Genomic DNA, 18,276 nt, shown 5'->3' with positions numbered 1-18,276 from the left:
ATACACATTACTTCTCTGCCAGTGTATCTTCATACTCCTTGACAGATACATTTTTCAACTTTCCCTTAATATCTTGTTTGCTATTGTTTCTATTTTGATAATGTAAACTGCTGCTTTTGACCTCACAAGTTTGCTCTTCCATTTTCATCAGTATTATCCTTTATTTCAAGTGACTGGCAAATCACACTTTGCTGTCTGTGGGTTATATTTCTGAAACATTTGAAAACAATATTCACAATTCAAGCTAAATGAAAAAGTGTCAGTAAATTCATATCAAGGACTCACAGGCTACATTATCATGTGCTGAAACTGAGCTGAATTCATCAGTAAAAAAGTTTAAGTTGAAAATGTCCTCATTTAACCTAATATAAGATTTCTTACAGTTTACATAACCCCTGATTTTCCCACCAGCTTGAGACAGAAAGGACTCTTAATTTCTTTAACCAATCCTACAGAACCCCTCACCCAAATACTCTGCAAGGGCCTCACAAAACTACTTCCAAGGCTGAAAACATTAGAGTGCTCTCTTAGCACATATATTTGTGTGCTGAGCTGAGATGGTTCAGGACCTGAGCAGTGTACATCACAAGAGGCCATTTGGCTTGTAACAATAGAAGGGCCTAAACTGTCCTCAGGTGCTTCAGATTTGCCAGTAAAGCACCAGAGTTGACATGGAATAAGAACTACCAGTCAAAGGAACCAACACAAATTCTCCCACAAAACATAAGCCACTAACTTATTGAATATTGAAGACAGGGTGTCGGGGTGTTTTTTTTTCTGTTGCACTTGGTTCAAGATCTTTCCTTGAAGTCCCACTGATCAAGAATTCTCTTTTTTCCCTGGGAAGCCAGCAGAGGAAAAAATGCAACTGTAAAACCACCACAAAGGTTTTCCCTTCCCTGTCAGAAGGTACAGGGACACTGACAGATCCCTCCTTATTACATTTGCTTCTTACAACTCCAGTCTTGGGGAGCTCTTGGGTCTCCCAGATGTCCGAAGAATGACAGCTCCTGTCTTTGTGTACCCCTTAGGGAATGAAATATATACGTTGTATATACAGCAAAAGGATTCAGAAAGTATTTGCCTTTATGAAACCCAGCTCAACATACAGACCAAGTAAAATATCCTATACACGTAGGCATTTGCATTGCTTTATGTCTTATTTCAAAACCTGCTCCACACTTGGGCTAGAGACCCCCTGGAAAACAAAGAAATTTTTTTGAATGAGCTCTCTAAGCCAACAAGTCTCTCACTCTTGCCTCATCAAGCTGTTTAAAATGTTTATTTCTCCAAATAATGATAATTTATACTGTTTAAAATTGTACACTAATAGGTATTTTACTGCATTACTACACATTATGTTTGCAAGATAAAAAATAATTATGAGACCAATGGAAGAGTCTATGAAGTGATGAAGGTCTCCAACTCAAACTTTTTATATGCATTTATTAAAATATATGTTTATGTACTACTCTGTACTAACATCTGTCCCACTTCACCTTCTCAACTGTTAGAAAGCTAGTTTGTCCTGGGTAGTTCAGTCTACTTTTGACAGTCACCAGAAGGACTTTCTCTACTTTGGTAAAAGTTATTAAATATTATCTGCTAAGGGATGCTGGTCAATACATTCACTGATACATAAGCAATAGCAAATAATCCTCATTTCAAAAATAGAGTGTGCCTTTTTAAAAAGAAGTAAACACATACCTGGGAAGATTCTCCAGTTCACAATAAAGTTTGAAATTGATTGGCAGCAAAACCGTTTCTTTAGCCTGCAAAAAGAGCTGCAAGCCAACCTAGCATTTGGCAAATGAGTACACAGAGCCTGGGGTGAGATCATAACACTTTATTAGGAGCTTCAGATTCTTGGTGTGGTTATTGCTTTAATTCTCTGGAAGGCGACAGTTGGTTTGTGGTTATTTTAGCTCAGGGCAAAGACTCTGTTTGTCTGTTGCTCTTTATATGTTCTGAGTTTGTTGAGGCTAAGCTTTTTTCAAACCATCCTGGAATTGTCCGATTTGAACTGTTCCACCAGATTCTTTTAAACACTAAAAATATTTCTTTCTGAGTAGAATTTGTTTTCATAAACCCATATATTAAAAAGACAATGTGAGATATTGTTACTGCATTTACAATGAAGATTGCTTCATTCTATATCAAAGTAAATCAGTGTTAGATACAAATTGGTGGAATTAATTATTTCAAGTCAAGCATGACAGTTTTACAATTACAATGTATATTTATATATATTTATACAATTACAATGTGTATTTAAATTACTGATGTCCAAAAAGGAAATACAAATTCTGCAAATCAGAAGCATCCAACTGCTGGCACACATCTCACAGTTCACCTAAATCAAACACCTTTTCAAGAGCTAAAATTTATTGTTTATACCCTTTAAGTTTCAACACAATTTTTAAATATCTGGAAAATCTCTGCTAACAGGTTTATTAAAAGTACTATTTGTTATTTATCTTCTAAAATACTCTCCTTGGAATGTTCTTGAGTTTAATTTTTCTCTAAACATAGCAAGTCTGCCACCTAGTGCTTTGTGGCTACGCCTAGTATATATTTTATTTGATAATAATTTTTTATCATGTTTTAATAGATGATGTCATGCTCTAAGTCCTTATATGAATATACATGTGTGTTTGCCTACACACATTCAAAGGGCTTAAAAATCCTTGCTGACAGGATGCATTACACTTCAACAACTACTATTGGTTGTTTCAGGCAACACATACAACTCATAACGATAGAATTTAAAAGTTTAAAATTGAAATGAAAATTTACTATAAGAAATGGTAAGGACTCTAGGTAGGGACTAGCACTTTCATTTACTTTGCCCTTTTTGAAACCCTGACTTGCCAGCAGTAATGGGGCTAATCCAGCTCCAGGACTGGACAAGAACTAGAATAATAGAATTTTCAGGGTTGGAAGAGACCTTTAAGATCATCTAGTTCCAATGCCCTTACCACTGAGAGGCCAATTCTTACAAGGTTCTACAGCCAGAAGCAAAACTTCCTACTTTCTGCCCGGCTCCCGGCACAGATACCCCATATTATCTTGAGAGTTTTCACTTAATTTTCATTTTATTCTTCCTCACCAATTTTGAACACAGAAGTATCATTCTTCATGTTCAAGTTGCTGACATACTGACAGAATTGCTTATTGCTATCCTTTCTGTACATATACGAAGGAAACAAATCATGTGATGAGACAATGATTTTATGGCTCAGAGTTTAAAATGGCTTGATAAAAACATACACCAAACATTCAGGTCTCCCCTAAAAAAGTTTTTGCTAAATATTTACTAGCTCACATATGATCACATATTTCTGTGGTGTACTTTAAGTAAAACAAAACAGCTGATAAAAGGTATCCAATGACAATTTTAAAATATGGTTTTTTTGTGTTAACCATCTGAGAACACAGCAATGTTTTTTTCTGGCTTTCCATTTCCTTCCTGCATGTCCACAAGACTGGCTAGAAAAGCTCAGTGGTGCCAGTGCTCTGCACTACAGCTGACCCTTAAGGCTTCTGCAGATGTGCCTAACATCTTTCTTTTTTCTATGCTTCATCCCAGAATACTTGAAATACTGGCTGAGTCACTGTGTGAATCCACCCAGAAATGACACTTCATAAAACACTGAGAAGAGAGGAAGATTAGAAAGAGATTTGGAAGGAAAAACAATGAATCTAGGGAAAAAAGAGTTTAAAAAGTTAAAAGTTGCACATTATTTTAGCTTCTCTTTTCTAAAGCTCTCAAATCCAACAAAAATCTCTATCAGAGGCATATATTCTTCTGCAGATGTGGAATAAATGATCAACAAATGATCAGCAAAACTCTATAAAATCATTCAGCCTCTCTCTTTTAACACTTTTCAGAATGACCCATCTTCTCCTGACCTCCATACATTCCTCAGTTCTCTAGTCCTTCTTAAAAGTTATGCACTAATCTCTAAAAGGGAATAAGAAAATAAGGTATGTAAACCCATGGCCATTTTTCTCAACTTCATTTTCTTAGCTGGCTACTAGATGGCTTTTAACTAGGAATTTTCTTAGTGGAAAGGGCAACTCATCTGGAAATTCTAACCACTGTGCAGGCCAAGGATACAACTGACAGAGTACCAATTTGTTTTAAGCTTTTATGCCTCTCCATGGAAAAGTATTAGAATCTATTACCTTTTTGTTTGAAATGTAGCACTGGAGCTGTGACACTCAGTGTACATAATCCAGTCATTTTGGAAAGTTTTTGCCCTTAGAAAAACAGATGTCTAAAAGAGGTTTATGAAGGAAAGTATCACATCCTTCTAACAGAGGTGATTGGGATCAAGCCTGTAATTCACACTCTGTATAGGAAATATCATTAATTGTAAATTTCAACTCTCATTTTCTCTACGACACTGGCTTAGCTATTTCTCCATTTATGACTTAAGGCTTTGTTTCAGTACACAATCCAGGTCAAAAAAAAAAAATAAATTTACAGAACTGGCATTTGTCCCAGGGATTCCTCCCAATTGGTCCAAAACCACCTGTTTTTAGCTGAGTTGCACCCAGGAGCATGGATTCCAACAGCAACGTATTTCCAATGCTGACATGTGAAGAAATAATCCAGCAATTTGGATGCACACTTTGCTATCAGGGTGTCACTGTTATACATCACACTGGCTGAGATACCAAAGAACAATAACAAATACAAATGCATCATGACAAAAAGTTCTATTTATGGTTTGTGTAAATGCATAACTCAGCTGCACAACCATCTCTGGCCTCCACTCAAAATACATTTTTATGAATTCGGCTTCCAAACATTTACAAAAAGATTGGTTTCTAACAGAGAGGCTAAAGGATACAGAGCCTCCCTACCAGAAATGCAGAGACACAATCCAGAAGCAGACTCTGACTCAACCTTTAAGGCTATTTACTTTGACAAAAAAACCATGTGGGTTTTAAATTAGTGAATCTTTCTTTTGTGTTCATATCCTTTTGATTTTATAGAAGAAACCTTTGCTCAGTTCTTCTCATATTCCTAAGCAATGGCACATCAAACACTTTTGGATCAAGAAATCCCCTCTCCCAAAGTTCCTGAGCTGCAGAATGTTTGGTATAAAGAGAGAAATATCACTCTATGTTTATCTATTTGCTATATTCTTCCCCTGGTATTCATATCCAGCCACTACTGACAACAGGGTACTAGAATAGATACACCATCATGCAGCTGCTTGTGCATTCTTATATATTCAATATTTTTCTGATTTGTATATTTGTGAGACTTTTCTCATTTTCTTACTCTCAGAGAAATTTATTCTCTCTGTTGTGCTTTTTCAATCATACAGTGAAGTCATGAAGAATGAAATGAAAATAATTTTAATAAAAGCAACGGGCAACGATTTTCACACAATCTGGATAATATCCTATTGCATACCCAGTCTATTATGCATTTCCCATTCTACTTTTATTAAGTTTTGATAATTTAAAGTATAAAAACTAGTCACGTCCAGTGCTGCCATGTTCTGAAATGCCATATTAGAATGAAATCTGTTGTTTAACGAACTGCTCCTGTTATCTCTAAGATTTGATGGCTTTGCTGTTATCTGTGTTTATCCTTTTGGCATAGTATCTGTATTTAGATTAAGACCCTGCAATGTTAGTTCCCATATAAATCTCATTCTCTTTTATCATGCTAGACCTATCTATAATTCTCCTCTGTTTTCATCTGTGCTCAGATCACGTCTCCTACAACAGCACCATCCATGTACAGCATTAACATTCTGCCTCCTCTCCCACATCACCACTAAAGGAAACACAGAAGGAAGAAACTAAAACAATCTCTGTTAACCCAGTGGCTACCTCTATAAAGCTGAGAGTTTACTTACTATCTGAAACAGCCTGGTGATGTTAATACCAACCCCTACATCAGCACCAGTCTGTTCCCCCTTCCTAGGATTCAGGATGGCAATGACAAGCAAGAGGGAACAGAGGGGTGGGATAAAAGGCAGAGAGCAAGACATGGAAACAGCTGAGCTTCTATCGGGCAGTGGAATTCACAGTATCAGACAGCTCCTCGAAGGCAACAAGCATTCTCAATCCATATCCTGCTGTTAAAGAGAAATTGAGGTCATCCAATATCATACAGAAGTTAGACATGCACTCAGGATTGAAGTCTAAGCTTTTGGCTTAGAAAAGCATTCCAATTTAGGGCAGTATTTACACAAGTGGTAAACAAAACCAAAAAAACCCAAACCAAAACACCAAACAAAAAAGATTTGAACACTTTAAAGCTGGTCATTTTGAAGACAGCTAAAGTCAAGCATGTGACTAGAAGATAAACAGAACGTGATTCTAAACCATACAGCAAATTATTAGTTGTATTCCTATTTTTGTACCATTCACTGATTCTGATTCGAAAAGGTAGAAACAAATGTGCCCAGAATTTTTATTTCTCATAAACTTACATTGCTCGTAAGTATCTAAAATTTGATTTTCCTTAGTATTTTCCTCCCTCCTGAGAAATAAGTATTCCTTTACTGTAAAAAATAAGAATATTCTTCACTTCAAGAAGAAGTAAACAGCAACATGTCTAAAGGGAGATTTCCTAACAGAGTAGTGAAATAAGCTTAGAAATGCCATTCGAATGTCTGTCTTGTACAAAAGCAAAACACATTCTTATACAAATTAAGTTCATGGTATCGTTATATTTTAAAATACTTTTCTAGATTAGAAATTGGATCAACTCTTTATGACATATTTGTTTTAATGCATAATTTAGTAGGCAATGGACAATGTTGATGAGCAATTGTCATTGAAATCTTAGGTCATTGTCCATTAAATTATCAAGTATTTTCTAATTATGATGCATCAGCTGTTAAATATAAAAAATACAGAACTCCATTATTTAAAATTAGCACAGGCTCCTTATTACCACCAGATAAAATAACTCTGAAAATCACTTATATACGATATTTTACATGATTGAAAGTATTAAAAGATTTCTCATTCCAAAACAACAATATTTTTAAAATATTTTGAAGTCTGACAGAGACAAATAATAGTAGTGAGTTAAAGGTGAAAGGTTATCTTGAATATAGTACAGTTTGTCTCCAACATGATTCATAGACCCAACCTGCAACATGATAGCAGAAAAATAAGGTTTTTCATGAATGCCCCTGAGGTCTATAAATCTCATTACTGTCATTTCTTTTTCATCTCTTAGGTTTAATAATGTTTCTTTTGAAAGGACAAAACAATTGAAAACATATGTAACCAAAATAACCTATCAGGCACTCTTTTTGTAGTATTAACTTCTCATGTACTCATTATCTAGCTTTTAATCTGCAAAATTGATGAAAGTCAAAGATACAAATATTCATTCTTCTAAATACTGAAAATTCCTGTTTTGAGATAGGAAAAAATTTTATATCCAAAGAACAACAAATGGAAGCAAATTTATTTATTGAACAGTATCCTCAGAACATAGTTTTAAGGAGCATTTTCAACTTGGTCTATTTTATGCAAACTCTTACTGTCAACAGTATCTGTAAAACACAATATTTAAAAATTACCTTCCAGTTTAAAGTATTACATTTGAACTTAAATTGTCTGTAGGAAAACCCAACCAAACAAACAAACAAAAACAAACACCAGAATGATCCACATCGAATTTCTTTAATTTCTGGCATGAGAAATAAAAGTTTTAGACCTAGGGATATATTAGCATCTGTAACATAGTATGTGTTTATGCCATTCAGTAAAATATACCTTGCAGATGTAAACCACTTATGGTAGAAAAGAAACATTAGTAAACAAAAGAAACATTCCTTTATTAAGTAAATGATACCTTAATGCCTTTAAAGAGATTCTAAAACAAAAATTTTATGTACATTCTAACATTAAATTCTAAAAAACCATGGCCAAAGATCAGAATGAATGCTATAAATACATTCAGAGATGCCTTTATGTAAATTTAAATTTGAGGTTGGGATGGTGTTAGGAAGCAATAGACAAAATTGTCTGACACTGAGCAGGTATGTGCAAAAGTCACAAAAGGTAAAATAGTGTTCTTCAACATCCTACACATTTTTATGATGATTAAAATTACTACTTAACATCGATACTGGTACAACAAAATTGGCACAGCTCACCAAGGGATTTCTGCACATGGGTAATAAGCAATCTCATCCCATCAGGTCTTCCATTATGCCTATCAGAAATGTAATGTTTTACAGCAAATTTGCCAGAGGCACCTCTTCTAAAATGGTAAGAACATGGAGACAACACACAGTATCATTTTATAATACTCTGGATAGCAGCTGTGTATCATGTCCCTGGGAGGCAGACAGGCTAAACCTTGCAGTAATTTCCCAGGAAATACTGCTGGTTTGTGTTTCCCCACCATAAATTCTGTCTTTCAAGCAATCACACAATTATTTTTTCCTTGAGTTCACATATGTTGAGATACAAAGAATAACCCAATGGGTTGGCCAGTCCCTCTAACCTAGGTATAAGGAAAGAATGTTTAATAGATTTCAGTTTGCATTCTTGTAGACAAAGGAACAGAGAAGACCTGGGGGGCATTTTATTTTTCAGTCAAAGTATCAACGTACCCAACTTCAAAGAATCTCAAGAAAAATATTTTGGTTTTCCAAGGAAATTAAACTATCCCATAATATGCAAACAGCACACCAGAACTGGACATAAAAAAATGTAAGTACTCACAGTAGCACGTTCCCCTGAGCGGATTTCCAAGATACCTATTTTCAGAGTCACAGCTGCAGGGGGACAAAAAAAGACAAAGCCAAACACACCCATTAAACACAGCACAGCTTTCACAAAAATGCAACTAGAATGTTTATTCCAAATGACGTGAGTTTCATTACAGGCAGAAAAAATACAGGAAAATAAAAAGCATTTGGTATCGTTCTTAATTAGGTTGTGCAACTTTCTGGAGACAACTCTCCTTATAAAAGAAGCCCGGGATGAACAGGCTCCTGTATGAGGCACTTCAGCTGTGTGCCTGCTGTAGGTGTTGTGGGTTTTGTGTCTCCACATTGTTCATTCAACAAAACAGAGGCAGGGAGGAAGGCTGAGATAAGGCCACCTCAGTGATATCTCACTCCCTTGGCTGGTTTTGATCCTCCTTTGATCCTTCCATCAGACTTCTCTAAGACAACAACAATCAATGGGATCATTCACTACAGAAAATGGTCCTAAATGTTTCTTCCTCTAACACACACAATCCTGAAACCCTACCAGACTAGACTTAACATCTCTCTACACCACAGAGTGGCCTTCCAGTAACTGAAGGGGTCCTACAGGAAAGCTGGGGAGGGACTTATTACAAGGTCATGTAGCAATAAGACAAGGTGGAACAGCTTTAAACTTGAAGAGGGTAAATTTAAGCTAGACATAAGGAAGAAATTCTTCACTATGAGGGTGGTGAGACACTGGAACAGGTTGCCCAGGGAACTTATGGATGTCTCATTCGTGTAAGTGTCCAAGGGCAGGCTTGGAGCAGCCTGGTCTAATGGGAGGTGTTCCTGCCCATGGCTGGGGGATTGGAACTTGATGGTCTTTAGGCTCTCTTCCAATCCAAACCATTTTATGATGAATAATCTTGCCATTGCCAACCACAGGAAGACCACACTGGTAAGTTGCTTTCATACTATTTACAGTTCTTTAAATAGAAAAAACCAAAACAACGAAAATAAAACCCCAAACAACCCTAAGCATAAAATAATGGTTGTGTTCTCATAAAACCACAGTGGAGCTCTCTGCCTTAGAGAGGTCAGTCTTATGCTACAGAGATGCAACGAGGTGCAGAAATTGTAGCCATGTGTGTAGCAGTCCCTAAGCCACTTAGCTTTGAACTTTATAGACAATTGCTTCTCTTCGTTAACCGTCTAGAGCACTAATTGAAATTTAGACTGATTACAACATACTTCTGCTGCTAACAAGACATCTACATAAGAGCTGAAGAAAGATCTTTCTTTCTGATAAGATAGATAGTTATTTTCAGAGATTTGAAATATCCCACAGAATTTCACAGTGATCAAATTGAGTTATGTAACATTTCTCTGAAAATGGTAAGTACCTTAAAGGAAAATTATTGCTTTTCATTTTCCTGGCTATTCCAAAGAAGTCTCCAGCAAAATTGTAATTTTCTATTGAGTGCACACAATGATTCATAAAACAAAGAGAAATATTATTGCTGCTTAATAAATTACATATTAATATTTTCCCAGAGGAAATCTTGAATAATTTAATAGCTTGGACTACGTTTTCTTTTTTGTTTGTTTGCTTGTTTTAAAAATTAAGTTGCAAGGAAATTTTTGTGCCATTTTATTTTTGAGTAATATTAAAACAACTTTCTAATTTGGATGCCATATCACTCAAAGTTGCAAATGGTTGAATTGTGTTTGTATTTCTGTTTTTCTCTTCATTAGTTTCCAACTGGTGATTCTTAAAATGTTCATTTTAATTAAAAAATAGACAGAGGATCTTCTTGATCCCTTGTTGCAACATCATAAAGAAAATAATCAACAGTAGCATTAAACTGGAAAAAGCAGAAAAAAAGATGTTCTGGAGTCTGCCTTCACCCACTCCTGGTCTCATGTCAATGTGAGAAACCTTTGCAGAGTGAGCTAGAAAGAAATGCAAGATTTTTTCTATATAGAAATATTTTGCTTAAATTCCAAGAAACCAAAAAAAAAAACCCCAAACAAAACAAAAACAAAACAAAAAACAAAACAACAACAACAAAAACTCACATATGCTTCAGCTCTAACTGTAGCACATAATTTGTGGTTCTTCTCCACACAGACACTGTCCCTACAACCCTTCCCACAGAATTTGGAAGAGGAATTGATACTGAACTATGTGCACTGCATGCACTCATAAAGGAAAGAAGAAAACAATCTCAAGTAATAATACTGGATTGCTTTGTGCACTTTATTCTGAAACATCATAAAAAAACTAACTAAATTCTTCAAGGAACAGCTCTCTACTTAAACAGATTAGGCTTGTAAAAATAGACTCATGCATCTAACAGTGTCTTTAGGTTGGGAATTTTGAAAGAAAGAGCCAAGGTAAAAGGATCATTTTTGAATTAAGAGTTTAAAAGAATTTCCTTTTTTGCAAGATTGTCACATAAATGAGACAGTATATTATGCAACAAATTATAATAACATAATAGAGATTATTGTAAGAGGAGCAATTTTTTGTTTCAAAGGCAAAGTAGAATATTAAATACAGGCAGTATCCAGAATATGCTGGGATTTTAAACAAAACCACAAAATAGATGAATGACTGTGCATTCAGAGCCTTTTCTTGGACAAGACAAGAAACTTTCTCAGAAGGCAGAAACCTTACCCTGCTGCTCCCCAATAACAGCACTGATCTATGGATGACATGGAAGAGCAATGTTCAGGTACCAGTAACAATAACCTGCACGACTTTCCATCAGGAGAGACTAAACAAATCCTGATGGGAACTTGCCAGCCCCAGACTTACCTGTGGTGATCTGAACCAGGGTCTAAAAGAATCTCAGTTTGCTGCTGACACAAAACCAAACTTCCTTCCTCTCCTCCCCCCTTTTTTGAATCTTTAAAATCATTATGAAGAAAGGTGTTGCCATACAGCTTCCCTTCTCCATTCAGCTACCCTTCTAATCAGATGAAACCACCTCCTGTGGATCAGTAGCTACCAGAACCCAGGGAATTTCCAGCATCACATACACCTTTCTGGTACTTATATTTCTGTTTATATTACAGAAAAAAACACAGGAATACACAAGATATCTATCAAATCTGTCTAATGCATCACAGGCTTCACTACATAGAAGAGCACACAAAAGAATGGTTAATACAAAAATTGCTATGTATAGAATATTTTGCAGCACCCAAGTATTCATAAGTATTCATTCAAATCCAAATAATTACTAATTCCCTGACAATTACAGAAGTGACCTTCAAGAATCTTGAAGAGAAAATGGCAATGCAGTTTTACAGCCAGCCATTTAAGTTACTTCAGCATAATGCATGATAAAATGATAAAATATGCATAATAAAAAAAATAGCAAAGTATTTTGATATATTACCATATACATTATTACCTCCTGCATTGGGAGCCTCACAGAAGACATTGTACCTGAGGAGTCAGTGACCTTGGCCAAGCCATGTCTGGTCCTTGTTCACCAAACTCAAGAAGCCCATGTGTGAGCATGAGTGGCTGCTGTACAGGAAGGTGGGGATGGTCCCAGGGCAGCCTGTGTTGTGCACTGATGGGTTCTCTATCAAAGAAACCCTTCCAGCTTCTTAGGAGGAGACAGAGTTTTGGTTTTACACATAGGAGGAAGGCAGCACCTCTCCACAGATGGGATATGCAGCCCATTGGAGGAAAATCCATCCTGGCTCCATCTAGTGCTGCATGCACACAGGGCTCCCAGCAAGACAAGGGGCATGACATTTACCTGCTCCCTGCATTACTATTTTTATTCCATTTTTTTAAAAACAGGCAGTTTATTATGTCATTTCTACCACCTCCCTCATGCTTCCTCCTCTGGTCCCTGGTGCAGAATGCTTTCATAATGCATATTAGGAGTAGAATGAGGTGAAGTTCTTACTGCTGAGTGAAGTCTGCTTCAATTCAAATGAAAGATGCTATTTAAACACTTAGTTTTCAGTAAAATGAAAAGATGAAAGTAATAGGATTAAGAATACACTTAAAATTATTCACGAGTATGTATGCTAGGTTCTGAATGAATTTAGTTTTGTCTTTTAATCCTATCTTGTTTCATTAAGCATATGTATTGCTCTGCATTAGTCACTAATTATGGTTCCAATTAAAAAATTTCCTATTTGCTGAATTATTTCCTTACGAGCTTTACTCACTGTAGTAATTTCTGTACCTTCTCCAAAAGCCAGCATGCATTTGACCATATGTGAAGCATAATATATGCCTCATATCTGTGAAATGGAAGCTACACTCATTATTTTATGTGCCATAGGGCTATGATCATTTACTTTAAGTGGTAATAATGAATGAGCAGTTCCACTCTGGCATGACTCCAAAGACACAGCTCCCATTTACAAGGACAAATGGAGGAAGGCTCCTACCAGATTACGTACAAGTTCTATGGTTTGTTCCAGTACAAAAGTATTTGATTCATCAAGCTCACTGACCTTCTGATGCTCTGTTATTAGCAGTTATTCTTCACCCTCTCCCTCAATTATCCTTTCAAAACTGAACCACTTTCTTACTCTTCTTTTTTTCCTCACTGGACTTCTCAAGAGTTCAAAATAAAGTTATGGACAAATATATTAATTAACAACTTCACTTGTGTTTATGACCAACTGAATTATGATTTCTGGCTTTCTCTTTGAATACCACAAATTACTCTAAGAGCATATATTTACAGTCAGATTCACAGATTTGGGGTTTTTTAATGCATGAAAGGCATGAAAGTCTGAGAGTTTACAAACAACCCTCTGTTGAAGGCCATCAATTTGTATGATCTTGTGTATGATATCTGCATCTTCCAAACATGAGACAGGTAAGGAACAGGCAGTAAAGGAAAGGCATCCTTAAAGTTTACCTTAGGGAGGGACATACACCATCAACAGCTTTCTAGGTAAGTGATTGGATCATATGGAAACCTTTATGATTAAAGGTTCCATATCATCTAACCTTTAATCATGAAGGCAGGATTTTCTGCAGTTCTGCTGCAACCACTAATTGGTAAAGTTTTCCTTTCAATTAAAAGGGAAGCAAAAAGAGAGGAACCAGGGAAGAATAACCTAAGTACAGCTGCTGTTGCCTCTAGCTGGGTTTGGTTGTAATGCCAGATGTACAGCTGGTTATAAACAGGCCTGGGATTTTGCCTAGATTCTCAGAGCTACATCTAAAAGTCATTCCTGATAAAGACTAATGGGCTTAGCTGAGTATTCCTGGGCCCTGCCTGGTGGCCTGCAACAGCTCTTAAATCAGAATATTTTCTAGGACTATGGTACAGCTTCTGTTATAAGTATTACTTCTCATTCTGGCCCCTTCCTAGACAGTGGTCTTGCTCCTGCTGTCCTCTATTATGGAGTTCTGCTCCTGCTCTACATTTGTGCCCCGGCTTCTGGTCTTGCTACAACAGGTTCCTGTATTTATTTTTATATTTTCCTAGTACCACAGTAGTATTATGCCATGGTGTTCAACACAGAGGTTCAAACAGTGTTTGTAAAGCTGAATTTCAGACTTAGGGCTATGGTAAGGTAAGTGGCCTATGAAGCACGTGAGTGCAGCTTTTGCAGATAATTATGAGATAGCTGATGAACCTTTAATATAACAAAATAGTAACACAGAGCTCAGCAAAGATTCACATACAGGTATTTACCCCACCTATGGGTTACTCCTCCTTGAAAATCATGCAAGACTTCCTATTCTAAATGTACCTTTCCAGCAATGAGCAAAGCAGCTGACGTATACACTTAGATATAGTCAATAACTGACTGACTGTAACTCATAATGTTTCAAAAGTGATGCTATAGAAATTGCATATTTTTGACTCAAGAATGGTGACTCATGGATGAAAGCACCAACCTCATTTGTTCTTGGATTATTAAGTGGCCAAGAACAGTGAGTGAATGATCACAGAATCATAGAATCATAGAATCATAGAATCCTAGGGGTTAGAAGGGACCTCGAAAGATCATCTAGTCCAACCCCCCTGCCAGAGCAGGGCCACCTAGAGTACATCGTGCAGGAACGTGTCCAGGCGGGTTTTGAATGTCTCCAGTGAAGGAGACTCCACGACCCCCCTGGGCAGCCTGTTCCAGGGCTCTGTCACCCTTACAGGAAAAAAATTTTTCCGAATATTCAACTTGAACCTCCTGTGCTCCAATTTACACCCATTACCCCTTGTCCTATCACTGGTCATCACTGAGAAAAGCCTAACTCCATCTCCCTGACACTCACTCCTTACATATTTGAAAACATTGATGAGGTCACCCCTCAGTCTCCTTTTCTCCAAACTAAAGAGACCCAGCTCCCTCAGCCTTTCCTCATAAGGGAGATGTTCCACTCCCTTAATCATCTTAGTAGTTCTGCGCTGGACTCTTTCAAGCACTTCCCTGTCCTTCTTGAACTGAGGGGCCCAGAACTGGACACAATACTCCAGGTGCGGCCTCACCAATGCAGAATAGAGGGGGAGGAGAACCTCTCTTGACCTACTAACCACACCCTTTCTAATGCACCCCAGGATGCCATTGGCCTTCTTGGCCACAAGGGCACATTGCTGGCTCATGGTCATCCTCTTGTCTACCAGGACCCCCCAGGTCTCTTTCACCTACACTGCTCTCCAGCAGGTCAGCCCCCAACCTATACTGGGACATCGGGTTGTTCTTCCCCAAATGCAAAACTCTACACTTCCCCTTGTTGAACTTCATCATGTTTCTCTCTGCCCAACTCTCCAGCCTGTCTAAGTCTCTCTGAATGGCAGCACGGCCTTCCGGTGTGTCAGCCACTCCTCCCAGCTTAGTGTCATCAGCAAACTTGCTGAGGGTACACTCTATACCCTCATCCAAGTCGTTGATGAAGATATTGAACAACACCGGTCCCAGTACCGACCCCTGAGGGACTCCACTAGTCACACACCTCCAACCAGATTCTGCCCCATTGACTACAACTCTCTGACTCCTTCCTTTCAACCACTTCCTGATCCACCTCACTACCTGATCACCAAACCCATACTTGGTCAACTTATCTACAAGGATGCTGTGAGAGACGGTGTCAAATGCTTTACTGAAATCAAGATAAACCACATCTACCGCTCTTCCATCATCTATCCACCTAGTAATTTCCTCATAGAAGGCTATGAGGTTAGTCAAACATGATTTACCCTTGATAAAACCATGCTGACTGCTCTTGATGACCCCCATGTCCTTGATATGCCTGGAGATAGTGACAAGAACAAGTTGTTCCATCACCTTTCCAGGGATGGAGGTGAGGCTGACCGGTCTATAGTTACCCGGGTCCTCCTTCTTGCCCTTCTTGTAGACTGGAGTGACATTTGCTATTCTCCAGTCCTCAGGCACCTCTCCTGTTACCCATGACTTACTGAAGATGATGGAGAGTGGCCTAGCAATGACCTCCGCCAGCTCCCTCAGCACCCTTGGATGCATTCCATCTGGACCCATCGACTTATGGATGTCCAGATTACTCAGCTGATCCCTAACCCAATCCTCATCTACTACGTCAAATTCCTTATCTATCTTGACTACTTCTGGGGCTAAATGAATCTGGGGCTCATGTGGAAACTCTGCAGGAGTAAAGACAGAGGCAAAGAAGGCGTTCAGCACCTCTGCCTTCTTTATATCCTCTGTCACCAGGGCTCCCATCTCATCCCTTAGTGGGCCAATATTGCCTCTAGCGTTAGTTTTACTAGCTATGTATTTGAAAGAGCCCTTTCTATTATCCTTAACCTGACTTGCAAGGTTAAGTTCCAAGGAGGCCTTAGCTTTCCTAATTGCCTCCCTGGAGTCCCCATTCACACTTGCACATGGATGCAAGTGAATAAAAAATCCCCAGTTCTTGACTGAGGCCTGCTTGGTTTCATTATCTTTTACACAGAACTACCAAAAAACATCCTCATCTTCTAACCATCAACAACAGGTAAATAGACACGGTTAATAGCAATGAAAATAAGTGACTTCACAACCAAAAAAAGTATGCTAGATCAGCCTGTCTCATGTATTAGGAGTTCAAGCATGTTTAAAAGAGGCTGCATCATACTTCCACAGAACTGCTAAGATTCAGATGCCAGAATTGAGATGATATATTTATTTAATATTTAATTGAGATTATATATTTATTTAATGCAAAATAGGCATTTTTAGCAAAGGTAATGCATACTTTGTGATTTTCTGAGAAAAGGCTTTACTTGCTAACTATTACTGTATTTTTATCCTGCCACTATAATCTTTTTTTTTTTTTGGTTATGTGAAATAAATAAAATAATAATCTATAGATGCAAATTTATCTCTTATAGGTCAGGATCTGCATCTTGACTGTACTGGCACTGCACTATGTTGTCCAAATAATCTCCCTTTATATTGAATTATGTGAATAATTGTCTTAATTTTCCTGAGATACAAAAAAGCATCTTTGGTTCTAATGTAAGAAATGGACACTTTCACTTCTCTCAGTGCCAAGACTCTTATAGTCAAAAGCAACCTTTCTGGTTTAGATATAAAGAATTTTCAGCCTGCCTCTTAAGATGATAACCTGAAAGGTTAAAAGGTACTAGGATTTATGTTTCCAGTTAGGACTTTTTAATAATGTGGGGAAATGATTTATTTGTTTCTACTTGAAAGTGGATATAACGATATCTTGAGACAATGTTTTTTCTGTAGATTAATTTGTCTCCTTTTCAGATAATTCTTGAAAAAAGCCTATGCCAGCAATACTATTTTTTTTAATCTAGGCTGATCTCACCAAAAGAAAAAAAGAAAACATTTTAGCTTCATAAGCAAATTTTCCATTTCCAGATTTCCCTCATGCCATTCAAATCATTCTTCCCAGTGAGATCAAAAATAGTTAATATATTTAATATAGTTATCAGTAACAGTTAATTTAATACTTAATATTACAGGGATTTAATATACTCTCTAAATAGCAATGCAGGAGAAAATTAAACTCTCAAACAGGTGAAAAACTTACAGAACTAGGGTACATTAGTTAAGAGAAAAAGCTTTTCCTAACAATCTCTATATTTTCATCTCTTCTTTTTTCCAAGCATTAAGTAACCTATATTTGGGATTACCTAATCTAGGATAACCTAATAGGTTTGGGATAACCTAATTTGGGATTACCTGGACAAAAAAAAATATCCTTGCTAATCAGAGAATCATGAATCAGAGACCAAAGTGGATTTCACATGCCAATGACTTGATGTTGCTTACTCTGAACCAGAAAATCTCACATCCATGGCCTTATCCTTTATGTGTGACCCCTTTCTTGGATGTGAGGTACACAAACTTAGTATATGTAAAAGGATGAACTTGGAAAACTGGGATTCCTGCCTATCAGAAAGTTCTTTCAAAAAGGTGGGCGGGAGAAATAGGCACATTTCTTCTCTTGCATTTCAACACAATTCTCCAGCTCTTAAAAAGGAAATGTTAGACACATCCCAGATAGCTCAAATTAAGATCCTGTGTTTACAATGAACTGAGCAACATCTCCAAAGACATTAGCATAGTTTTCACAACTGCTTCATTCCTCTCAGCTAGA

At 37.2% G+C, this 18,276-nt stretch overlaps 1 protein-coding gene across 1 annotated transcript in view; it reads right to left on the bottom strand.

Moving 5' to 3' along the window:
* ATRNL1 (attractin like 1) overlaps positions 1 to 18,276 on the bottom strand; it is a 461,414-nt gene that overhangs the window by 295,478 nt on the left and 147,660 nt on the right. The window contains exon 21 of the mRNA XM_008490117.2: positions 8,722 to 8,774. Within this exon, the coding sequence (XP_008488339.1) occupies positions 8,722 to 8,774 (53 nt within the window). The remainder of the gene's footprint in view (positions 1 to 8,721; positions 8,775 to 18,276) is intronic.

The sequence above is a fragment of the Calypte anna genome, chromosome 6 (genome assembly GCF_003957555.1).
Source record: "Calypte anna isolate BGI_N300 chromosome 6, bCalAnn1_v1.p, whole genome shotgun sequence".
Classification (NCBI taxonomy): Eukaryota; Metazoa; Chordata; class Aves; order Apodiformes; family Trochilidae; genus Calypte; species Calypte anna.
This window is presented reverse-complemented; position numbering and strand designations above follow the sequence as displayed.